The sequence below is a fragment of the Phlebotomus papatasi genome, chromosome 3, assembly GCF_024763615.1.
Source record: "Phlebotomus papatasi isolate M1 chromosome 3, Ppap_2.1, whole genome shotgun sequence".
Lineage (NCBI taxonomy): Eukaryota > Metazoa > Arthropoda > Insecta > Diptera > Psychodidae > Phlebotomus > Phlebotomus papatasi.
The window spans coordinates 64,881,741-64,908,801 of NC_077224.1; the positions used below are offsets into that span (position 1 = coordinate 64,881,741).

The following is a 27,061-nucleotide window of genomic DNA, read 5'->3' on the forward strand; positions in this document are numbered from 1 at the left end:
ACTTGTTCCCAAGAAGGAAGGTGAATATAGGATGTGTGTGGACTACCGAATGTTAAATGAGATTGTCCAAAGAGAATATTTCCCTGCACCAAATATTGAAGAGGAAATTGGGAAGCTCCATGGGTGTAGCATATTTACGAGTCTTGACTTAATGAATGGCTATCACCAAATCGAAGTTGAGAAGTCTTCCAGACAATTCACGGCATTTGTCACACCAAATGGACATTATCAATATCGGAGGGTTCCCTTTGGCTTGGCCAATTCACCAGCAGTCTTCATGAGACTCATGAGTAAGGTTATGGAGCCAATCAAACAAAAAGGAATCACATTCTTTATGGATGATGTTTTGATCGCGACTCCTGATATTGACAGTAATATGAAGATTTTGGAGGAGTTTTTAATGAGATTTAAAGAGACCGGTTTGACCTTAAAAGTGGATAAATGTCAATTTATTCAGAAGCAGATCAATTATCTGGGTCACCAACTAGATGCCAACGGAGTTTCTCGTGGGGATGCAAAGACGACAGCGATTGAGGAGTTTGCGACTCCAGAGAATGCCACAGGTGTCAGGAAATTCTTGGGCCTGACAGGATATTTTAGGAAATTCGTTCCAAAGTATGGCGAGATTGCTAGGCCACTGACAGCTTTGTTGAAGAAGAATGTACCTTTCACCTGGGGTACTGAGGAAGATGATGCGTTTAAGATGCTAAAAGTAGCCTTGATTTGTCGACCAGTTCTGGCTATCTTTAATCCTGCTCTAGAACACGAGGTCCACACCGACGCAAGTAGTTTTGGTGTTGCTGGAATACTCATTCAGGTGGACTCAAAGGGAAGGCAGCAGCCCGTTATATATTTCAGCAAGGCAACTGATGGTGCAGAGCAGCATTACTCGAGTCACGAATTGGAAACTCTTGCTGTGGTTAGGAGTCTCCAGAAATTCAGATGTTATCTTCTGAATAAGCATTTCACACTCTATACGGATTGTCGAGCTTTGGCCACAACAAAGAGTCAACAAGAATTGAACCATCGTGTAGCAAGATGGTGGTTGGTAATTCAAGAGTTCTCGTTTGACATACGATATTGAAAGAGTTCGCAGATGACACACGTTGATGGTTTAAGCCGCAGTTTCATCAGAAGGGCAAGAGAGATGAACATCGTTGAAGTAATGTCATTGAGTTTGAGTAACCCAGACTGGGTGGCGGCATTACAGTGTGAAGATTCACATCTCTTGCGCGTGAGGAAGATCCTAGATGGAGCTCTGGTGAATGAAAAGGATGAGAAATACATTTTACAGAACTACAAGATCACTGATGGTCGTATCTACTTCAAAACAGCAAAAGGATGGAAGTTTGTTGTGCCACATGGAGCGAGATACGCTGTTGTTCATGGATTCCACGATGAAATGGGGCATCCGAGTGCGGATAAAACTTCGGAGCTCTTGGCAGAAAGTTACTGGTTTCCAAGTATGAGGCAATTTGTATCTCGATACATCAGGAGCTGTACTTCTTGTGCGATGGGGAAACGCGGTGTGGATGAAACGAGACACCAAGTTCATTGTGTGCCGAAGACACCAGTACCATATCACACCATCCACGTAGACCATTGTGGACCCTTTCCTCGTAGCAAGAAAAGGAATGAATACATTGTGGGTGTGATTGATTCATTCACAAGGTTCATTGTGCTACGTGCTGTTCGTTCTGCTGATGCGAAAGGGGTAGTAAAAGTTTTAGAAGAAGTGGCACAATATTTTGGTATGCCAAATACCTTGATTTCCGATCGTGGTAGTGCATTTACGTCCAAGCAATTCAAGGAATTTTGCAGTGAGCATAATGTACATCAGTCCCTAACGTCAGTTCGTTCTCCTCGAGCCAACGGCCAAATTGAGAGGTATTTTCGGTTTGTTGGGGAGGCATTGAAGTGTTATTGTTCGGAGGATGATCAGAGGAATTGGGACGAGTACTTGCCACAAGTACAGTGGGCTCTGAATTCAATGCGTAATCGAACTACTGGGGAAAGTCCTCAGAAATTGCTATTGGGGTACAATCCCAAGAATATATTGGGAAATCAACTACTAAATGCTGTGGTAGTAGCTCCAAGTTTGGACGGTGATAGTTCGGAGATTTCAGAGTTGAGAAAGCGTGCGACTCAACGAATGAATTTGAAGCAGAAAATTCAAGCTGAGAGGTATAATGCTTCACATAAAAAGCCTCATGTGTATCAGAAAGGTGATCTGGTCTTGTTGCGGTATGAAGCCCCAGCTACGGGTACTTCGCGCAAGTTGGGTCAGAGGTTCCGTGGCCCATACATAGTAGATGAGGTGGTTGGAGCAGATCGTTATAGGATCAAAGATACCCCAGCAACTCAGGTTTCTGCTAGACCATTCGAAGGAGTCTATGCGGCTGAGCATATGAAGTTGTGGGGAGAACTCCCGACTGATGATTACTATGATGAAGACGAAGAGTCTGAGGAGTAAAATCCTGTATTTTCCTTATTTCGTACTTTTCTTGAAACACTCGTGTGAAGTATTCTAATAAATGAAGTCTTGTTAACGATCGTACTCTATTTTATTGTCTCCAAGGAATGTTTGTATTTGCACTAAATTGTAAGGGTGAACCGCCAGTCTCTCTATTGCTGAATATCGTTTTTCAAAACTCTTATTATATTGAACAGCTTGTCAGTCGCATAAGTCCGTTGTCCTATTTTGGATTGTATTTAGGCTGTTGACTGCACTGTTGCACAAGTTTTGTATTGCTGGTCGCGTAAGGCCGTCACCCTCTTCTGGGCTGTAAATAGGCTGCTTGACCACATCAAAACTCTTAAGAAAGGTTTAAGGCTTTCTGATTCAAAATGACTGACTATACTAGATAAGATGGTCGCTTCTGTATATGACTCTTAATGATGAAATGTGTGATTAGCTTGACCTCTTATCTGGTGAATACGCATACTTTCCGGCTTATATCGATCATCGGGGACGACGATCCTCAGGATGGCCGAATGTAAGCCCCAGACTTGCCGACTGCCAAACCCGGCGGGCATTTGACCATTTGACATCCTTTGATGTCACCTTATCATCCATGGAGATGGCCTACCCCTGTGTGTTATGATGGGACAACATCATGGCATGACCACTTTCCTCCCTCTTGCACGCATACACGATTAGGGTTTGACACCCCTGGACTTTAGCGACGATCGCTAATAGTGAGAGAGTATTAATTAAGAGACGGACGAGAGAGAGAGTTAGTTAGTGACTAGACTCGGATGAGTAAGGACGTGCTGCGTGCAGACCAGAGGGAGGATCTGGTTGAAAGAGGGGAACGGGTGGTAGGTTTAAATCTCGTCCCTGACCCCCTTTCTAATATTTCTAAGATCCTAATAATTCCTTTTGGTACGCGGGTAGAATTCTGACGGAAGGAAGTTTACATATTTATTAAATAAGAATTTTTTAAGATATCATATATTGTTGAATAAGAATGTGTGTACATTTAGCAGTACTTTCCTCGGGAAAAGTACATCTTGTATTCGTCGTCGAACTTAGATTTTAAAATAAATGTTAGTTATACCTGGGTAAAATTACTTTAATGCATTCAACTGCAAAAAGCTTCTACACAAACTTTTCTATTAACTTGATATTGCAATTAGGTAGTTCTAATATTATTTTAGTCTGAAATAGAATCACGTAAAGTACCTCGATGTTAATAGATTGTGTTTGCTGGGCTGAAATTTATTAAAGTGAGTGGCAAGGAGTATACTTTAGAGTTAGAGTACAAAAAAAACTCAAGAGCAACTTTATTTGTAGGAAATAGCACGCGAAGAGCTTTTAAACACAAATACCATCCTTTGCTGAGTGCAATAACATCAACTTTGACTGAGAAAGAATGTTCATCCACTTTTTTGATGGTGCAAACAGCAAATATTGCAAAAGTCTGATTTTTAGGTGAAACGCAAGTTTTCCACAAATTCAGTGCAGTTGCCATTTCGTTGATTTTCACAAACCTTCCTGGAGTTTTGCACAAATATTTGTTAGATAGTTGCACTGTGCAGTTATTTGTCTACATTTTGAACATTCAGAGCGATTATTCTCAATAGAGTGCATCTTTTAAGTTGGATGTTTTCTCAATTAAATGCGACATTGATGTGCATTTTCAATTCTGAGAAAAATCGTGATAAACTGGGTATAATTCTAAAGAAGTGTAAGAAAAGGTAGGGCACCTTCACTGAGAAAAAAAGAGGGTGCGATCAACTTTTTTTCCTCGTAACTTTAACACTTTTTAGGTGTAAAAATATATCAGCATTTTTTAATGTTAATTTTACACCTTTTTAAGGGTAAAATTAACATGAAAAAGGGTAACTTTAACCCCTAATACACCTAAAAAGCATAATATTTACACCGATTTCGGATCAATAATGCAGGGTAAAATTAACATTTTCGGAAAGTTATTTTAACTTTTTCGGATTTCACTCAGTTTTCATACAAATCGCAAGACCTTTGATACTATTGGAAAGGTCTTGTGATTCCCTACAACTCATTTAAATAAATACAACGATTTCGTCGATCGTGTAATAAAACTCTGAAAAACTGACTAAATACGATATTCGTGGATTCAATTACGTTATAAATAAAATATGTTATAATTCGAAATCTAAAGTTTTTTGGTTAATTTACTCAGTATGTAATACAAAATGATCAGTAAAAATTAATTTAGGTCCATAAAAAATAAAAAGTGATCGCAAATCCCTTGATATGAAATCTAAAATACGGAAAATACCAAGATGTTTTATAGGGGGAAGTGGGGCACATTTGAACTGGAGCAGCTTTTGAAATGGTCTTTTTGTCCTATTTTTAAATTAATATGAGCCTTATCATGATATAATCTAGATCCACAAACCAATTGCGAAGATAAATCAGTTATGTTATGATAAGGCTCAATTTCAAAAGTACCCCAATTCAAAAGTGTCCAACTTTCCCCTGATTTCTTCATTTTTCTTCGTCAAGGGTAAATTGTCATTTTTGAATATTTACAATTTATGATTTCTCTTTACTATAAGAGAACTATCAACTTCAGGACGGGCTGTGTCTAAGCACCAATGTAATGTTCCGAGCTTGAAGCGTTATTTAAAACACAAGTTTCTTGTTACTTCCTGTTCAGGAGTGTTATTTAAATATTGAAGAACCCTTGATTGTCTTAGATTTTTTAAAAAATAATCCTTAATAAATTTTAAAATGAATAAAAATATATATACAGTACATTGTGTACAATTTATTAAATAAAGATTATTGTCATTCAGGAGGTCTTTCAAGGCCTTATTATCCATAGAACTGTGTGCGAAGAGGCCATGGTTAGGCTTCTTATGAGTTGGAACAACGTCTGGGAAATGAAAAACAAATATTAAATTTTGAGAAATATGTTTAACAATTGTCCCAAATGATAAGCTGAGCTAAGCTTGGTACAATTTCCTTGCTAACCAAATTTCATTTTTATTGACCAAAATGCTATCATTTTACTCAAGCGCATTCCTTTTTAAATCAGTTTTTGAGGATTCTAAATTGATAAATTTATCAATTTACAGTGCTTTACGTATTTCTAAATTCACTTGAATTAGGAATTACTCTTAACAACTGAAAATAAAGCCATAAAGAGCACTTAAGATGTATCTTTAGTGGATAAATGTTGCAAATTTGTTGAGATACCCTCATCAGCAAGGAACCAGGGGAGAAACTCATCTTTGCTAGGGAAGAAAGAAGTTGGTATTCAGCATGGTTAGTTGAAGTGGATTTATTTACCCTTTCGCCTCTGGGAGAAATTGAGAAATTAGAGGAGTTAAGTTTCCAAACATAAATATTTGGATTTTCTGTGTTTCTCTTTGGGTGATCTGGCTGAAATTTTCTGGACAAAAGGTGTAGATTGCCAGAGAAGAATGGACTTTTGTGATTGGGAAAATGTATCGTAAAAATTGTGAGAGAGAGGGAGTGAGCAGCATGAAAAGCCCATTTAAATCTTATTTAATTTATGAGTGGTACTTTGACTTGGGTGGCTTTCTAAGAAAAATTATCAATTAATCGATTTGGTGTCTCACCAGGCACGATTACACCAATTTTCACGTTGATATAGAGCCCACCTATTGATTGCATGAAATCCCACCAAAGGTATAAAAAGGCACGTACCATTGAGTTGAATCTGGTTTGTGTTGTGAAAAATAGCTGGTTTAAAGTGAGTGAGAGGAATCACAATGGAATATCATTTGGTGTTCGTGGCCCTTTTGGCCCTCACCATTGGCCAGGTGCACGGGACCAAGGAGATACATTGGGACGAAAGGTGAGGCTTTTTTTTTGGCAAACGTCCTTCTATCATCATCCAAAAACTCATCTATCTCCTTTTTCGTCCCGTCACAAAAAAAAGGAATGTTCAGCGAGCAAGTATGAATGAGTACATGGACTACGTTTTAACATACATGGCTCCCATATTCCGGTCCTCAGGACTTATTCCCATGACTCTGCCAGACACTTCAATCGGCTGGGAGGCGGTAAGTTTTGGGAAATTGCTAGAGAAATCCCACACTGTACAACTAATTGATGAACGGAGATGAAACCTCGAATTCCGGGAAATGTTCACGCATCATCGAAGCGGCATAAATCACATCAGCATCCGGATTGAATTTTACCCAGAAATTTAACTATCCCTATCGCGAGTGTCAGAAAAGTCTCGATGAACAAATTGGGCATACACAAATTTCCTCAGTTTTTTTTAACTTGTATTGATTTCCCTACTACAACGTTTTGCTAGTTGAATGGCGAAAAAACAGTTCTTGTGATTCTATCTGATAAGCCTTAAGTCGAGTTAATTCTTGATAACGCAAAATGATAGAGTAATACCACCTTTTAATTATTTTCTTTCTTCTGATTTGTGCTTTATTGTTTAAGATTACGTACATGGTTTACGTTAAGGGAGATATTGGAAATGACGGACATTGAAATACAAGCATAAAAGTAATTAATACTTTATTAGTATATTCATATAAGACAATAAGTTGGAGCTCTTTAACTAAGATTATTGAATAGACGTTTTAGAGAACCTTATTGTAATAGTTCTAAGAAATCGATTTTAAGCTCATTTGTTTAATAACTTTTGAGGATTTGGTTGTCTTTAAGAATGTATCCAAAGGGCTTAAATGCTTTATTATACTGTACATATTATATCTTATTGAAGTATCTACCCTTTTTATATGAAAAATAAGAAAAAAAGACCAGGGATGAGACCGACACTTGTGCAGTTAAACTGAAAAAACTTATAATCAAAAGGCTGGTAATAAAGTCAGAAGTGGTTTGCTGATATAGAATAATTTTCCCATAAACTGAGAAAATGCTGAGAAAGTTTTGAGAGGGAAGTATTGGAAGTGGTGTACATATTTTCCCATATTATCTCCACTTTGTTAAAACCATTTGCCACTTAAATTTGTCACTTAAATAAAATGTCACTTTTAACTTTGGTAAATCACCAAAAATAAGGTCATCAGTAATCCATGTTTATTCAGCAAGTATTTAGAAAAATACATTACAAAGCATATTCAAAAATTTGGAGTAGGGGAGACTGGGGCAAAAAGTCACAAATCGAAAAAATCAAAATTCAATATCCTCTAAGGTAAAAAAAGATAGCGGCTCAATTTTTTTTCTATAGATAGCCTCTATAGACCTTTTTCAATGTCGTAAGTTTCTTAGAATTCGAAGAAGGAATTGAGAAAATAAAAAAATATCGAAATTTTTAGCCCTATTTTTGAAATATTTTCCTTGCAGAAGATAATAATTATTACCTACTTATTTTCCAAAATTGATGCACTGGTGAATATTTTCTAAATAATTTGGATTTTTTAAATACGAATCCGCTATCTATTTTAGAATTTCACAAAAGTTCTTTTCTCCAGAAATCCTTTTATTAAAAATGGCCACTTGGGGTAAAAAGTAACAAAAGGTATAGAGCAAAAAGTAACAAAAAAGCGAAACAATTTCTGATGTCTCACGGCGAAAAGAAACGTCATTATCATGTCTCGCCGCTTGTCTTTTGCATTGGTCAAACGATTTGCAGTCTTTTGTGTGTTTTTTTTTACTAAAATAGCTTGAAAAGCGCTTTCCTCGTTTTCTCACTTTTCTCGCAGAGAAAACGGTATTTTACATGAATAAATTTTCTATGAAAATATGTCCTCTAGGTATTTTTATCAAATTTGCGGAAGCTCGTAATAATGCGAATCAAAATATGATAATACCCATGTCTGGTACTATTTGCCTCAGCATTTTTGAGAATAGTCACAAAATTAGCTTTTAGAAATTGGCTCGATAAACGTATTTCTTTACAAAATAGAGGAAAATTACTTTCACAAAGTTGTAGAGCGGTAAAATTCTAGAAAACTGCGCTAATTAGAAATTTTTGAAGCGCTCGAGTAGCTTGTAAAAAAATAAAATATCCGTTTTGTGACTTTTTGCCCCAGTCTCCCCTAGTTTCTTTAGATTGTTATTCGAACATTTAAATGCATTTTCGAAATGCAAGTCATCCAGATAGATTTTTATAAATGGAGAAGAATTTATGTCAGATACAAATACGCAATTTTTTGGAATGAGATGAAAAATTTCTAAAATTTCTGACAGAATGATGTTCCGGTACACTAATAAAAAAAAGAGGATGCGATTAACCTTTTCTCCTCGTAACTTTAACAATTTTTAGGTGTAAGAATATATCAACATTTTTAATGTTAATTATACACCTTTTTAAATACAAAATTAACATGAAAAGGGGTAACTGTAACCCATAATATACTTAAAAAGCATAATATTTACACTGATTTCGGATAAATAATGCAGGGTAAAATTAACATTTCCGGAATGTTATTTTAACTTTTTCGGATTTCTCTAAGTGTACGTAATTTCTAGGTAAAAATCTTCGAAAACTAAATTTAGGGTTATTAAGTTTACTCAAATATAAGTTAAACATCAGAATTTTTATATGAATATTTTGAAATATCAAAGTTAAGAACTTTGAGTAAAAGACTTTGAGAACTTTTGTAATACCTCTACAAGCGTTTGGGACAGCACATTTATAGCGTAGTTAGCGAAGATTTTTGCAGTTTTATTCTGTACGATGTTTCGAGGTTGAATAGGTCTACACTTCGATTAGAATAAAATTCCCGAAATTTTAGAAGTTGTACATAATAACTAAATTGATAAATTGCATAGAGGACATGTTGCGATCAGTTGGCTGTAGACAACTAGGCTCTTTTTGAGCCTCTCATGTCTACTCAACAAACCTTACTCCAAGTCTTTTAAAAACTGGCTGAACTGCAGAATGTTCTGAGCTGTCGCTCAACGATTTTTCTTAAATACTACCAAATGAGTCTTTCAAATTTAAGGCACAAAGATCTTGAATTGAAATTATACAGGGGTATAAAACTTTAAAAATAGTATTTTAGAATAGGCTGTTTGAAAAGTAAGTTAGAATGGTGGTCAAAATCAATTTTTCTGGCCGGTTTCCCACTAGTTTCTAAAGCGTTAAAAAAAAACTTCAGCTGTTAGAAACTGCCCTACCCTCTCCTATTTCAGTTTGATATGCATTCACTGTTCAGAATCTGGGAAATTTTCAAACAACAATTTCGTACTGATTAACCGATTACCTTGTTTATCATTTATTCCTAAACCACAAGCATTTCAGGATATTTCCTCTCTACTTGTAGCAACCAATTTGGATAACGTACGGGGGCATCATTGACTTGTACAACGGTCTTCTTTTGGATATTGACAATGTGAACCGAGCGGGCGATTGCTTCTTGTCCTACAATCGCCAAATGCTCAGAATGGAGATACGGTCTCGTCTCACAAGGATGCCGGTGAGTTTCGCCAGTTGGAATGGGAATGATGGTGAAAGAATGTGGAGTGAATTTAAAATATTCATTTGCAGTATCACTACGACTATGAGACACGTGTGATGGGTCTGGGAATATTCCGGGGCTGGGTAGAGGGACACATGGAAGATATGGTAATTGACAAGGACTTCCTTCTTGACATGTTCGACTTCTTCGTCTTCATGCAGTACTTCCGTGTAATGTCAATTGGCGATATTCATGTGCGCGTTCGTGGAAATATTCTCACCGACTGGCTGGCCAATTTGACTATTGACCTTGTTATCTTCTTCTTTGAGAACACCATCGTACAATTTGTCTCTGACACACTGCAACAGTTCATCCAAGAGACTATTGATGAAATCAACGCGAACCGTGTACGTTTTGCAGAAGTTGCTCAAGCTCTCGCCGACTCTATGCAAAATTCCGACCCCATCCCAGTGGAAAAGTATGGTGAGAATGTCGTAAGATTGGTCCAGAAGTATGTCAACGTGTAAAATTGAAAATGGCATAAATGATATTTTTTTCAGTATACTAATGAAATTTATAAAATAAGTGTGCAATTCTTAGTAGTTTATTCTATTAGCAAATGTTTATTATACAAGAGAATAGATTAATTTTAATGCTAAGCCACTATTCAGTACCTGATAGCCTATGTTGTATTATAAATTAAATAAATGATTTCAAAATAAAGAGGATAATTCGAGCAAAAAATGAAGTAGTAAAATTAAGGATATTCTAGATAAATTAGTTCTAGATCATACGTTCGATATGGGAGACTGTGGCTAAATTAGTCAACAAATGAGGTTTCACTGTTAGTATAATTTAAAAAAAAACAAGTTTATAAGTTATAAGGAAGGGTTGTTCAAGGAGACATTATATATGTGAAGCTTACTAAGGTTCCAAATAGATTCAGGCTGATCCTTGAGAATATTTAATTCGTAAAGTTTAGTGGTAAAGGAACAGAATCAGAAATAAAAGATTCTTTGCATAAGTTATTTTTATCGATCCTTCCCTACCAAATTTTACGAGATACTAATTTTTTTTAGGATTAGCCTGTGTTGATTTGTCCCCTTCCCAAATAAGAAAGATGACAGTCCGAAATGACAGATTTTGATTTTTTTCAATTTTGAAACAATAAGCTTTAAAATTGAAAAGATCTCCGAGGATTTTTCTCTTCTTTTACTATTTTATCGTTTCAAGGAGTGACAAAGCGTTCTAGGCTTTACGAAGTCCCCGAACTTGTGACTTATACCGAAAATAGATACAGGCTGATCCTCAAGTATAGTCAGCTCGAACAATTTAGCGGTAAAAGATCAGCTCAAACTATCATATACTGAGAATATAGGATGAAGGATTAGCGTTATAAATATCTTGTTCAGCCTTATCATTTTTATAGATTGTCATAAACTTTATTTTTTTTTTAAATTTTCATTAGGCTGGAGGCTAAAGATAGTAAAACTAATTTTTAAAGCATAGTATCCTTATAATTGGTAAGTATACCCACATTTTAAAAACTACTGTTTAATTTCAATAATCATAATGCTTTTCTATCAATAAAGCCATTTTGAGAAAATTACGAAATTTACAAATTGCCTTATTTTCACGTATAAATTTTGAAACTAATAAAATTTTAAATTTAGCCTTTCAACCATACTTTGTATTAATTATTATGTTTTTTTTTTATATTTTCATCAGCATATTAAATTTAAGCAATATGATATTACATAAAAATGTAGAGTTGTTTTTTCTCAATGGGATTTAATTTTAAGAATCAAATTTCAGTGTATTTGCAGAAGCAGGAGCAGGTCAAATATCGCAAAATTATCATGAGGGAGATGTATTAGTAAATAATTCCAGCCCCCCAATTGGAATATTTAAGTATTCATCTCATGGGGGATGTATCAAATTTATCAGTAGCTACTCCTCAATCCGAGATACAAGCTGAGGAAGGATTTCGTGCCTGGCTGAGCAATTTGAGCTTTTCCCTAGGTTGTTTTTCTTTCGCAGCATCTCTTACTCGTGTCGAATTTATGTGGTCTGCCTGTAGTACCATTAATATTTCAATGTTATTGATCATAAATGACAAATAAATTTTTTTTCCGTCAACATTTTTATTGTCCGGAAACAATTTCCACACAACATCCGGGTGGAATTGCTAAAAGAAGAGACAACATAAACCCACCACTGTTGATGATATTTGATGGCTCCATTGGTTTCTCACGTTGTCTTTGCCAGTAGCAACTCATGGAGCCTCTGGTTCATTTGTAGAGCTTGGTTTTTGAGATGTGTTTAGCATGAAAAACTAACAGAAAGGCGCAGTGATAAGTTTGTTTCAGCTTCTGTGAGTTGTGATTCTTTTTGAAAGATGATTGTGAGATATCTAAAATTAAGTGGTAGCTCGCATCTCGAATACTTTTTGATAAATTTTTGAAGTATGGGACACTTTTAAAAAGATTTTAAAAAGTTGTGCAACACACTAAAAAAAACTGTTTTAAAGTATATCACATAAAATCTCAAAAAATAATCGTTTTTGAATTGAGTATTGGAAAAAGTTACATGCTTATAAATACTCAAAATTTCCTTTTAACTGAGCTTGATATTAAAGATTAATATAATACTTAAAAATCAGGAAATATATTTTAAATGTTGTGGTTTATATTTTTATGAGGTCGAATAAAATAATTTTTTATCATGTTGAAAAAATACTGACTAAAATAGAATTATTCACTGATCGATTTGAATTTTCTATTGGACAGTTTGCCTATTTATAGACTAAAAATATTTATCCCAGTCTAGTTTTCTAAAGCAGATTCACAAAACACAATGAATAAGGAGAAGAAAAATAGACTAAATTAAGAAAAATTACAGAGAAAAACTCCGAATACCAAATGCTTTAAATTACCAAAAATAAATATTTTTATCATAATACGAATTAGCTCATAGAAGACGATTAAAAATTTTAATTGTTATTATCTACATAATCATTTGGAGAAAAATGCGTTGCCTTTTACTGCTCGAATCGCCCCGATTTTGAGTTCAATATTATTTCAACTCTTTAACCTTTTAAAAAAAGTCTGTAAAAAGTGTCTCGTCGTTAAAGGGTTAAACCCCAATGGGTCTTATTGTGGTAGAATTTTGGAAATCTGAAGTTTCGAGTTTTTTGACGTCATGCTGGTTTGTCCGTTTGTCTGTTCGGTCGTTACCAAACCTAAAGCTTAAATGGATCATTTAAGCTTCAGGCTTGGTACCGACCGGATGAATAAAGTTTGGACCTTCGTGCGACCCGTAAGTTAATCCTGAGACTATTAACATGTCCCTCATTTAACCCCACATCTTGCTTTCCCATCCAAAACTATGTTATTTACGATTGCTCGGAAACACGACGTGCGATTTTTTTTTCATTTATTAATATACATATTTTAGTTTAGACATTACCAAGGCGGACATTTTGTCCTGATACGAAAATACCGCTGAATCATTTCTAATAAGAATAGAGAAGACTGGATGATTTGAGTATGAGTTGCTCTGATTGTCACTTCTCTGTACTTGAATATAATTAATATTGAAGAAAAAGTTCACAAATTCTCAAAACATATATAATAATTTTTTTTTTGAGGTCAAAAATTAAAAAGTCTCTAGAGAACACATTTCTTATTTTAATGTTATTATAACGTTGGGACTCTTTAGAAAGGTTTTGGAATTCATGACATGGTTGCGATGATTCTTTTCGATAATTAACCGAAATGTAATTTGTGCCCAAAAATCAATTTTATTATTTCTCAGCTATTTTTTGGATTCTCTTACGCGATTTAAAGATCGGTTCAAATTGGTTATGAACCGATATATGATAAATTATGCGAAAGGATTTTTAAAGTATAGCATAGGGTAAAGTGGTACAAGTTGGACAGTGGTACAAGTTGGACAATGGTACAATTTGGACTGGGCTTTTTGTCTTGATAAATTTAGTACTTCATTTTTATTTGTATATTTTTAATGCTTTAGTTTTATAATTTGGTTCCTTGTGCTTAAAAACAAATTTTGTACTGTATTTATCAAGAAAAAAGCTATGTCCAACTTGTACCACTAATTCCAAATTATATCACTTTACCCTATATGTGTCGAGTTTGAGCATTTCGGAAAAGCTGGACCGCTTCGCCACCTAAAATAGTGTACTGGAGTACTACCTGGATTTTAGACTAGTCCAGGGGTGTGCAAGAACCGTTTGAAACCGGATAAACGTAAAAAAAAAGCTTTTTCAGGTAGCGTTTTGACCATTGACGTACAAGTTTCATTTGACGTTTGTGCGATTTTAAACGATTCTTGCACACCTTTGGACTAGTCATTTTTAGAATCAAGATCGTTAAAAATATCTCTCACGCCTCGCATAGTCGATATTTCAGTGACGTTTTGGATTTTTTTTTATTTTGATTTTTATAAAAGGTGTTTCTATTCTTTTTACTACACTGCTGGCAATAATCATAGCTCCACTTTTTCATACTGGAAAAACTCTCTGGAGCTATTATTGGCACCAGAAAAACACCATTTTGACAAAGACGCTATTACAGTACTCAGTAGGGGAAAATGCCCATGCTTGATACCATTGAAAGCTTCGTAATGACTAAATTTTTCCTATGTTTCTCGATAAATGTAACTTCGCAATATATTTTAAAAACTGGCCACTTTCCCATAGTTTTTAAAATATGGTTGCGATGAATCACATATATATTGTAAAACATAGAAAATTTAGTCATTACGAAGCTTAAAATGGTATCAAGCATGGGCACTTTCCCCTACTCACAGTTCTAGCAGTATGAAATGCAATTGGCAATTTTTCATATATGTTTGAAAACACCTTCAAATGATTTTTTTATTTTTTATTTTTTAATTCCAGAGTTTTTCCAGTATGAAAAAGTGGAGCTATGATTATTGCCAGCAGTGTTGTAGTTGAACTTGAAATATTATTTATATTTTAAAAGAAAAACTAAAATTAAAGTCCCAAAACATCCAAGTCCTCAATATTACACTAAAACATCCACTGTGTAATAATATTCCATGAATGCGACCTAGATCAGAGATGGTTACCAGAAGCGTAAATCCCAAAAGCTGTGGCTATAAATGCTGTAGCAGTGTTTCCTAACGCCTAGTCCTTAAACTAATCCTTGAGCCTCTGGCGAAGTTAGACATGAAGACGTGCGATGCTACTTAATCAAATTCAGCTTCTACCCTGGCCAAATTACTGTTGTCTGCACAAAATGCAATTTCGTGGTTAGCACTGAAACAGTTCCAGCTCGACTGGACCCTGTGAATCGTATGGGATTTCGTGTGTATGAATCCTCGATTGAAAAGCACTGAAGTGGAGAACCAGAGGGTTATTGTATGCCATAATGTTATGAATATAAAAACTTATAGTCAGCACAGTCTTTCGTGTTTTTTTTTCTTCCTTGTTACTTCCTCCATATTATAGTACACATTTCCACTAAAATGCCTTTCTATTGCTGGCGCCTCTACGCCATCCTTCAATTTTTCCTCTAGCTCACCACTCCTTTTTTTCTGCTGCCTCCACTGGCCCTCCGATAAAGTGCTCTGGCTGTGGCGCAAAAAAAGGAACTTTATGTGGTGCACCATAAAAAAGAATGCCGTGGAATCAATGAACCAGTCAGTCACTCGGTTAGTCCATTTGTGCTCCACCACCAAAAATTTCTTCCTCCCAGCTATGATTTCAGTGTGTCAGCAACCGAAATTCGCTTACGACACCCGCCGTGAAAATCCCACCAGATTCACTTTCAATGGTCCACGTGAAATCAAACATTTTATTCCATATTGAACTTTTGCTTATCAATCTTTGCAACCATCATCGCTGAGGAGGCTCCACGAAATTAGGGTGCATGTCAAGAGAAAGTTGTGAAAGTTTCCCGTCTTTTATATCTTTCAGATTGCTGTCAGATACTTTGACATACGAATTTGACAAACCGAGAACAGCAAAAGTGACAATTCATATTTTCGAAGAGTCAAATCCTTTACTTTCAATGTAAAAATCAAATAGGGTAAAGTGGTACAAGTTGGACCATGGTACAAGTTGGACAGGGTTTTTTTCTTGATAAAATTAGTACTTCATTTTTATTTGTATATTTTTAATGCTTTAGTTTTATAATTTGGTTCTTTGTGCTTAAAAAAAGTTTAGTATTGTATCTATCAAGAAAAAAACCCTGTCCAAGTTGTACCGACGAATTGTCCAACTTGTAACACTATGTCCAACTTGTATCACTTTACCCTACTCAATACGCAAAATTTTGTAAAAAAAATGTGTTGAAAACTGATATTAAATCGCGCACATTGAAAATTTTATAAAAATTTAAAGCGTATGGACATGAATAAAAATCAATTATTCGAAATTATAAGAGTACATCCAATGTACATTTAAAGTTATTTTCAAAACACTGTTATTGGTAAGGAAAGCCACCTTGTTGATTTAGGACTTGGTTTAGGTTGATGCCTTTCCGACGATCTGTAGTGGATATGGACCGAGTGTTACTCATCCCGGCTAAATTATGGTTTACTAGGTAACATGTTACCAGTACAATGCTGATTATTGAAGGAATTGCCCATTTTTTAAAATAAGGGCTCTGACGAAGTGCATATAAAATAAGTCTTTAATCCTCTCGTTCAGTAATACAGTAGACTCTCGCTCAATCGGTTCTTTTTCAATCGAAATTTGTTCAATTTCGCTGTATTTCCCCTTGTTTCATCCTGATTCTTAAATTTTTTGGGAAATTTATAATGATTTTGATGCCAAAATCTCTCGATAATTTGGATGATATTTTGCCCCATATGCCTGATTGCGAGAGAGTCTACTGTAACCTTCCCGATTTAAGAGCTCTCTCCGGTTGAGGTTTTTCCTTTACCGATTCGAAGGTATATCAGAGAGAACTTACCTAAAAACCCGTTGGAAGTTCGAACGTTTAAATCGATGAGTTATACATAAGTGAACAAATTCATGAAAAGCGCATTTATCTTAATAAAATTGCAATTCAAACGTTCTGCCATCCTGAAATTCCACAATGCTTCACAAAAATTCACTTTTTGCAGCAAACGTTTGCACATTGTTGACATTGTTGACGATTTCAAATATCAAGAATATCGAAATTCGAAATGGCACAACAATCAGCGTTAAAGCGGCGGGTATATGAACTTGCACCTTAGGTTTCCGGTAGATTTTCGAATAGGTTTGGCTTGACTTTGGGTGGCTTTGTCTCTTTGAAAGGTTATTTACCGAACGCAGCCAATAAGTATTTATTAGGATCCTAAAAATGCCTTAATTTTGGGGCGAAAGTGGTGACATTAAGCGCCAAAATCTGGAACTTGGAACAGAGAATGGCCCCGTTCAGTAATAACCTTTCGAAGAGACAAAGCCACTCCAAATCCAAGCCAAACCTATTCGAAAATCTACCGGAAGTCTAAAGTGCAAGTTCATATACCCGCCGCTTTAGCGATGATCGTTCTGCAATTTCGAATTTCGATATTCTTAACGCTTTTAATCGCCAAAAATGTCAACAACAGTGTGCAAACGTTTGCTGCAAAATGTGAATTTTTGTGTAGTTTTGTGGTATTTCAGAATGGCGAAACGTTTGAATTGCAATTTTATTAAGATAAATGTCCTTTTGATAAACTTGCTTAGTTTTGTGTATCTCTTCGTTTTAAACCGTTTAAACGTTCGAACTTCAAACGGGTTTTTAGATAAGTTCTCTCTGATATACCTTCAAATCGGGAAAGGAAAAACCTCAACCGAAGAGAGCTCTCAAATCGGGAAGGTTATTACTGAACGAGAGGAATGAGGATAACATATACCAACCATCAAATTTTCTGTAAAAAATCAACAGAATACAGTAGACTCTCGCTAATTCGGCTCTTTTAAGATCGGGTTACTTTTTAATTCGGGATGCAGTTAAATTCGAAAAAGTTTGTTCATATTTTCAAGTTTGATTATAAGTATCGAATAAAGCTCGAAAAGAATAAATATCGAAAAATATGTTTAAATTTTCCATGGTTTGTCGTAGTTATGATACGATTTTGCTTAATTAAGGAGTTTTCATGAAATTTACAACTGGGTTTAATTTTTAATATTTTTTCTTTATATCTTTACTCGAATATTTTGAATTGTTGGCATTAAAGAAGGGTCATGAAAGCTATCTATTGTAAAAAATTGAGCTTATTTTTTTACATTTTAAAAGCGACTGAATTTTGAAAATTCAGAATTGTCATACTTCGCTCTATGTTCCAATTTATAAAAGATTTCCCAAATTTATCAAAAATTTTGTTTTTTCGGTACTTCAGGTAGAAAATTTCAGTCGTTTGAAAGTTTCAATCTTTCAAATGTACATGTCCAAAATATTACGGACTCGTTCTTTTTATGTTCTATCTCTTGCTGAAGAAGATTCATCATATTTTGCAGGTCAATCCACTTTTTTTCCTGGGTGAAATTCGAGCGTGTGACAATTTTCTTTCGGACACATGAGACCTTTGGGGAAGCTACTGTGGACTTGTTGTATATAGGATCGTGTGCAAAGACTTTGGGGTGTATCTCTCTACAATAAATTTTAAATGTCAACCACCAAGTATCTCTTCCGCGATATGTGTGCTGGGGGATCCGAGAGATGTATAAAAAGGGCATGTTATTGCCATCATCAATCTTCGAATACTTTACTTGGCATATTATTCTCAAACACACCACCAAGTGTTCTAACATTTGAGATGGATAAAAATCCCAAAGATTGAGCAACTTTTCCTCTCACCATCGCGATATGATGGGAAATTTTAATTAAACGCTGTGAATGTATCTGTATGCTGTATTTAATTATCCATAGTTAATCTGCTGTATTAATAGCTTAATAAGAATATTAAGAGGCTCCAATAAACCTATTCATAATCTTTCATCTCTCATCGAGATTATAGAAAAGTAGATTGTACCATCCTCATACCCATACCCCTTCAAATCCAATTGCATCCCCTTACTGATAGGTGTATGGATATCGATATTCTTGGGATGTAATAGCCTTCATTTATCAATAATATCCGTTTCAGGGGGTTGAGAAGTGGTGTGCCAAGCAACACCATCATGCTAAGCTCATTCTTTCACACAAGCCTATACCACCTTTCTATCTTACGTTCAATTCAATTTTAATGTATCCCCCTAGTAGAATATCTCAGAATATCTCAATGATGGAGCTCAGTCTATGAGAGCCGCACAATTTGCTTGTGAATCCATGGAAAATTATTAATAGACGAGTCAAAGGAAATCACGGAAAAATCTCATTTTTGCCACAAATGTCCAAAACCAGGTCGGATAAGGAGTTCTACAATGCTCAAACTTATAATGATTAATTTAATTAATGAAATTTGAACTTTGAATTCAATCACTGATATAAATGCTTAAATATTAAAGGAAATAATAAAATTAGAGAGTGGTAGAGTTGATGATTAAACTAAATTAAATAATTTTATAAAACTGAAACAACTTTTCTTGTGTAAACTTTCAACTGACATGTACTGAAGCAATATAAATATGATTACTACACAATGTGAAAAATTTTCTTTAAATATTTGTCAAAATTTTCGTGACTGGTACAATCGCAAAAATAAGTTTGACCGTTCCTACACATTTCTTTCGTTCAGTAATAACCTTCCCGATTTGAGAGCTCCCTCCGGTTGAGATTTTTCCATTACCGATTCAAAGGTGCCGAAGGTATATCAGAGAGAACTTACCGAAACTTAACTTAACTTCTAAAAACTCGTTGGAAATTCGAACATTTAAACCGAAGGGTTACACAAAAGTGAGCAAGTTCATCAAAAGAACATTTCTTTGAATGAAATAGAATTTAAGACATTCTATCATCCTGAAATTCCGAAAAACTACATAAAAATTCACTTTTCGTAGCAAATTTTTGCACACTGTTGTTGGCATTGTTGACGATTGAAGTGTCAAGAATATCGAAATTCGAAATGGCAGATCAATCAGCGCTAAAGCGGCGGGTATATGAACTTGCACTTTAGGCTTCCGGTAGATTTTCGAATAGGTTTGGCTTGGCTTTGGAGTGGCTTTGTCTCTTCGAAAGGTTATTACTGAACGGAGTCATTATCGACTACGATAATTATTTTTTCTTTTAAGTAGATCTTCATTATTTTCATTAAGTAGATCTTTGAGCTGCCTGGAAAGAATTTGAGTTATTAACAGCTTAACAGTGAGCTTAAAAGCTCACTAAGTTTAGCGAAGATTCTTAACAATCACAGCTTCTGTGGTCTAATGTGAAATGCTACCTCGTCAGATCGGGCTCAAAATTTGTATTTATACTTACGTTTTCACTCTCATAGAGCACGAATACCATATTCTACGAATACCACATAGAGCACGAATACCATGTTAGATTCTACGTAGTGCAAACGCTGTTACGGTGAGAGAACGGAAAGAGATATCGACAAACGGTTTTCTGCAAAGGTTAAATGTCGCATGGACGGCATCAGATAGTGATACGAGGGCAGTCCCAAAAGTCCCTGGCCTCTGGTATAGATGGCACTTATAGGTTGGGACCAGTGACTGTTTTCCAAAGTACCAACATTAAAAAGATTAAGTTTCAAGTTTGGCGGAAATGCGCTGCTTAGTTTTTCTTGGCAGCTGTTGAAAGTGAATGCTCAGAAAAAAAAATTGAAAATGGAAGAAATGGGCGATCGTTACGTGATCTAGTACCTGTTTTTGAAAGGTCTTAAGACACCCGATATTAAATCCGACCTGTAAAAATGAAAAAATGGCTGGGTTGACAAAGATTTTCCAACAATACTGAGGTCGAGCTTGCAGTTGACGCCTATTTCGACGACCTGGACGGAACCTAGTACAAGATGGGTGTGCAGCATCGCTGGGAAAAGTGTGTCGACCTACAAGGACACTATGTTGAGAAATAAAAAACTAAAGTTCAAAATATTTTTTGTTTTCCCTCCGAGGCCGGGGACTTCTGGAACTGAACTCGTATCAGATCCATACCCGTACTCCTTCTTCGCTCCTTCCGTCATTTTGGAACAACCCCAAATTTACTTTTCCTTTACTCAACCCTTTTGGCGTGGATCGATATCAAATTTTAGTTGTGTTATAGCTATGTGTTGTGTAAGAGCTTCCGATTAAATAAAAACAAAAGCCCCTACGACCCCCCTGACCTGAGTTTTAAAATCTCCGATTCTAATTGCTAGAATTTTAAAAATTTTGGTGGTTTTGAAAGATTTCGCTAAGTGTTACAACCCTTGATCACCCTATTTCCGTCGGATTTCTTCAATGATCCGATTAGTCATACAGTTAATTAGTCGAATACCTCGGAAATTCCATTTTAAAATTTGATGAAATTTAGTAGATTGTAGCAGAAGTTAAAACCATTCCAACAATGGATCGCTCGATGCGATTTTTTATCTACAAAATTCAAGTCACAATAGAATTTTCAAGCATTCTGTGTTGCAAGGTGTCCCGGTCAAAACCGGTTACCGATTGCAAGTACCCCCAGTTTGAAGCACTCCTAGGTTGTCTGTAAAAAAGCTCAGCTGCCATAAGCTTATCTAGGCTTATCACTGGTCTATTTAATCATTATCAAGCGAAGAACTTGGTGTCAATAAAAATATTCCTGTATTGAAAATAATCTAAAAACCGAAAATTATTATTGATCGCCTAATTATTAGGTATAGCTTAAAGCAAAAAAGGCCTATTTTAGTTGAGAAAACCGTTTACGATAGTTCGATTTTGCTCTGAGCGTCTCATATTCGATTATTCCTTTCTCAATTACTTGGACCCTTTTTTAAAATAGCTAAATTTTCTTTTTGAGAATATGATTAACATAAGAAATGCAAAATAAGATTTTAACGATTTTTCCATGACAAATAAGCCTTTAATTTATTCAAATACATATTGTTAAACCAACAGTAGAATTTGTAGCAGAACTTTTATGGCAACATAATGATATATATATACACTTAACGATCCCCTCCCTCCCGAAAATGTAGCACATATCCTCCCCTATTGTTTTTGGTGCCGTAGAAGACATGAAGAAGATTAAGCCACTTTATTGATTGCCTTCTGCTCAGTAGACACATTCAGTTGGAATTTTGCTGGGGAAAATAGCAACATTTAATTATTGCTGAATTAATGATAAAATTTCACACGCCTCAATTCTTCCCCGATGATCCATTATGAGTGTTTGTCCCGGGAAAAATATCTCACATTCAACATTCATTTGGAAAGATTTTCTCAACAACTATACTTGAATTTGGGGCTTGTAATTTATTGAATTATTTTGGAAGAGGAAATGGCAAAGTACTCAAGTCCATATTCAATAAATAACTTTTCTATGTGGAGCTTGACAATTATTTTAATGCTCCCTTTGGAGGACATTTCTCTCCCAATCTCATAAAATACAAAAAGCCCAATATGAGAGTGAAAATTTTAGTGCTCACAAAAAGTATCTATTCGCCTATTGTACTGGTCACATTGACCAATTAAATATAATTTGGATTGTTTTTGGAGCAAATTAAATTAAATGGTAATTGAATAAATTCACTTCACCACCCTTTTATATACACGATTCGTCTATTAACTGAAAATTATGAGGTAGTGAATTATAAAATGCAATTTTCTCCATTGATTTTTTTCTTTAAAACCCCAACAAAATTTTCAGTAATTTGCTGACCGTATGAGTTCTCTTAGAAAAACAAGTAGAGATGCCTTCGTACTTTAGGGTTCACTGAAATGTAGCTTATGTTATGTTATGTACAAAATATTGCAAATATTTGAGAGGTTAGTAAAGTCTCCACTGAAGACTTTGAGATAGGTCAAGTGATATAAATTCTCTAGTTGAAACTCCATCAAAGTTGGATGATTAAAATCAATCGAAACTTTATGATGGGTGGCAAAGTGCTTAAATTCAAAATGATCCTGTGGATTCGACCAATAAATTCACAAAGTTTCGGCAATTGCGGAAAATGTCATTTAAGATGCAGTTAACATGGTAATAAAGTTACCCAAGTCAGCGATTTTCATCGATTTAACCCTTTAAGGACGATTGGAACACCGGTGCCCTATAAAGAAATAATATTTCCTGACTACCTAAAGTTATTTTTTTCTTATGATCTGTACATAATTGTAAAGTAGAAGGTTGAAGGAATCTAGGATATTTTTTGCAAGTCTCTAGCTATTTGCTATGTAGTAAATATTTAAGCTCAAAAATGGTGAATTTTGAAATTCTCAAATTCATAATTGATTATATTTATTTTTTATACTTCCAAGTTTTTTTTTTAAACAAAACCCTTTTGGCAAAAAAAATCTACAATACTCATACGTAATATTTTTCATTAAAGCGAAAAATATTATTCATTGGTATTGTCATAAAAATTACTCAAATTTTTGGGCTATTTTTGTCCCTATCGTTCATAGAAGCACAAAATACACGAAATCAGACTCTGTTGGACTTTCCAAGGTTAGATGTAAGACTTATCATTGATTATAATTCTCAGTTTAATTTTTATTGTTGATTTTCAGTCTGTAAAAAGTGTCACGTCGTTAAAGGGTTAAATACGAAGATTACAATCCTGGTTCAAATTAGAATTCAATCAGCGTTTGATAGTATTAGGGAAGATTTGGATCGTTTAACACATTAATTTATTGCAACTTTGATTCCAGAATTGGTTTTACACGAATTTTACAATTTAATGGCAGAGATTATAGAGGGATGGCAGAGAATCCAATGTATTCCGAAATGTTCAAATTTGTGACTAATGTACTGGACAGACCTACGGATTATGCCGAGAGACGGCTTAATGTAATCATAATCAAGATCATGATTAGACTAAATTCCCAACAGTTTCCCACTACGCCGTCTCTTGGCTTAAGCCATTAGTTTATCTAGGCAGTTAGATTCTATACCATAAAACTAGTTTTGAATCATTTCCCGTTTGTTTACAGGTTCACAACCGATTTGAACTGATTTATGAATCACTAAAAAAAAGTCGTCCAAGAGAAAAACAATAAAAAACAAACATAAAAACAAATATTGTGTCATAACTGGTTCATTCTATTCGTATTCGATTGGAACATTTTGCTTCCGATTTTGGATTACTTAATTAAAATAATTTCAAAGAATTGAAAAATAAGTTCGAATTTCAAGAGAAAAGGAAGTTTTACAAAGACAATCTTATGTTCTTTGCCTTACCGACGTCAGTTAAGGTAGTCACAAACATTTGGCCTAAAAGCTGAATTTTTGAAATTCCTAATGAAAAATTTCTGAAAATATTGTTGATATATTTATTTTTACATAGTTAAATCTTAAAATCATTTTTTCTGTTGATTTTTCAAGATTTTAAGTTTAAAATTCCGTTGAGATATTGAACAAAAATGGTTATAATCTCGGTTATAATACCGTCGTTGCGGGTGACTTTGCACTCGTGGGGTGACTTTGCACTCTGCTGTTCGTCAGACTTTGAAAAATTCTAGCACTTATTGATAGTCTTCGCCGATCCGGTCTACCATGTCAAAGTATATAGGGATATGTTAAGTACCAAGTAAGGTACAATGATCCTCAAAAGGATTCTTGTAGTTTCAGTAATAGTCAATGAAATCCTAGTATAGGTATTTTGTCAAAAACGACTCCGTGAAAAAGTTATCTGATGATCCAATTCCAAAATCGATTTCAGAGAAGTAAATTGCCCAAATCTATTCTAAATTTATCTGGCTAGAATAATCCACTTCGATTTTGTCCATTATTTTTAGTAAATTCCTTTTTTTCACTATAGTCTTCCTAAGAACGCATGATTTATATTATAAAATTGCATGTAACGGGCTTTCTTAAGCTTTATTACAGAAGTATTTGGCTAAAAATTATCCAATTTTTTGATAATTTAAGATAAAATGACCGAGATCTACAAGATGGTGTGGTCGCCATCTTGATTTGACGTTTCTGTCCGCCATTTTGAATAACTGTCAAAACAAAAATCTCATCCGATTGAGCTGAAATTTTAGTATGTTCTAGCTGATGTCAAAACCTTTTCAGAACATATACAAAATTCGACCTAGGTCAAGCGATTGTCTAGATATACTGGGGCTCTAAGTTCAAATTTTTGACATTTTCATAAATACAGAACTACGGAGAGCTTCTTTTATCGAAACCATCACAATAAAAGGCAGTACTATCGTTAGGCGATGAGATCTAAATAACAAACAAAAAGAAAAGTAATATTTCTCTTTATAAAAGCATTTTATTTGGAGATCTGAAAAACTTTTTTTGCAAATATGAAAAAATAAAATAAATAAATAAATGCACTTTTCATTTATTTTTTTAATGATGTAAGAGTAAATAAATATATAAAATAAAAGCCTCAGCCATTTTTGATAGCTACTGAGGCATTTCGTTTAGGTTTTAAAATTCATCATTAGAAAATAAAGGTCGACAATATATGAATATTTCAAAATTTTAAACTTTGAGCCTCTGTATCTAGGTGAATACTTGACGTAGACTGAAACATAGATACGTTCTGAAAAGGTCTTGATATCAGCTACAACATACTAAAATTTCAATCAAATCGAACTAGTTTTAGGCTTTGACAGTTATTCAAAATGGCAGACAGAAACGTCAAATCAAGATGGCGACCACGTTATCTTGTAGATCTCGTGCATCTTACCCTTAGAACTGAAGATCTTCATTGTCGTTTATTATCAGAAATTGTTGATTTTTTAGTATTTATTAAAAAGTGCAAAGTCACCCGCACCTTATCCCCAGTGCAAGCCTTTTTTCTTGATTTTTTTAAACATAGTAAAATTTTATAAAATTAATACTAGTGGCACAAAATCCATTCATTAACAACTGAATACAAATAATTTCACTCAAAAACCCCCCTCCCTTCACTTTAACTATCCACTTTTAGAGGGCAAAGTTGAAAAACAGCGAAAAAACGTGCAAAGTCACCCGCAACGACGGTATATCATTTGTTAGTTTATCTAACAGGTCATCTATTGACTACAGAAAAAATAAGGTTATTTTTAAAAGCTTTTAGCTATAGAGGAAGTACGAAGTACATAATTTTCAGAGTAACCGCTACTACCGCTACCCAAAAGTAATTATAAGATAGTTCCAACGTTAGTCTTTCAAGTAAAATTAACGTAATATTATAGTCAGATAGTGGTAAACGATCTTTATCATTCCAAGTCATTTTAGTAAGGTGAAAACTATATTTGTGTCATCTAATTTCTACAGGTTATTTTTTTTATTCAGGTTATATGGAACCTTATGAAAATAAAGTTACGACTATTCACATGAGTGACACATTTTTATAGTAATAGGATGGATAGCCCGAATGTTGTCACTACCCCATATGATGACACCTTGAATAAAATAATATTTTTTTACTATTACGATATTAAGGAATTATTAAATATATGCAACAGTCACTAAATCATATATTTCATAATTTCTTAATATCGTAATATTGAAAAAATACTATTTTATACAAGGTGGCACCAAATGGGGTAGTGGCATCATTCGGGATATCCACTCTAACTTTGGGATATAAAAAAGAAAATGTGAATCTTGATATTCATGTGACAACTATTTTTTTAATACGATAATATGAATAATTTATATGTGTAAATACTGAAGTTTATGATATCTCACCAAGAAATAACATTTTATTAACCATTTTTTGTTAATTTTCTTTAAGATATTCAATTTAATAATTAACTGACTAATCGAAGAAATAATTTTATTAATACACAACTTCTTTGACAATTTGTAAATCTGTGAGCTTTTTCAAGATTCCTTTATAAAAAATAAATAAATATAAAAAATAAACAATTGCACTACTTTATTTATTGTAAAACTTTAAATAAATTTTTGATTTTAATTGAAAATGAAATAAGGAGCTTTCCTTCAAAACAATTTCGAGTGGTAACTCATGCAAAGCACTTCAATATATTTTGAGTGGTGGTTCTTCCTTTAGATTTTCCCCGGTACATAGCTTTTGAATTTTTATATTACCATGCCTGTCAGGTAAGTTAATGGCTCAATAAAGTTGTAAAATAACTCTTAGGCTCTGCTAATCAAAAGTTATTGTAGCGTGACATGAGTGACTACGATAAATATAATTTCCTGTTAATTATTTCTTTGCT

At 34.4% G+C, this 27,061-nt stretch overlaps 2 protein-coding genes across 2 annotated transcripts in view; one reads left to right on the forward strand and one right to left on the reverse strand.

Annotated features, from left to right (window-relative positions):
* Positions 1-27,061, reverse strand: part of LOC129805216 (neuronal acetylcholine receptor subunit alpha-7-like) — a 122,404-nt gene that overhangs the window by 79,654 nt on the left and 15,689 nt on the right. The window lies entirely within an intron of this gene.
* Positions 6,173-10,593, forward strand: LOC129805217 (uncharacterized). The gene is made up of 4 exons (XM_055852989.1): positions 6,173-6,314; positions 6,399-6,522; positions 9,715-9,867; positions 9,939-10,593. Exons 1-4 carry the CDS (start codon positions 6,229-6,231, stop codon positions 10,374-10,376), a joined length of 801 nt encoding a protein of 266 aa, XP_055708964.1. The 5' UTR covers positions 6,173-6,228; the 3' UTR covers positions 10,377-10,593.

Coding starts and splice junctions, on each gene's coding strand:
- LOC129805217 (XM_055852989.1), top strand. CDS start 6,229: ATGGAATATCATTTGGTGTTCGTGGCCCTTTTGGCCCTCACCATTGGC. Junction 6,315..6,398: donor GAGATACATTGGGACGAAAG/GTGAGGCTTTTT, acceptor CACAAAAAAAAG/GAATGTTCAGCGAGCAAGTA. Junction 6,523..9,714: donor CTTCAATCGGCTGGGAGGCG/GTAAGTTTTGGG, acceptor CTCTACTTGTAG/CAACCAATTTGGATAACGTA.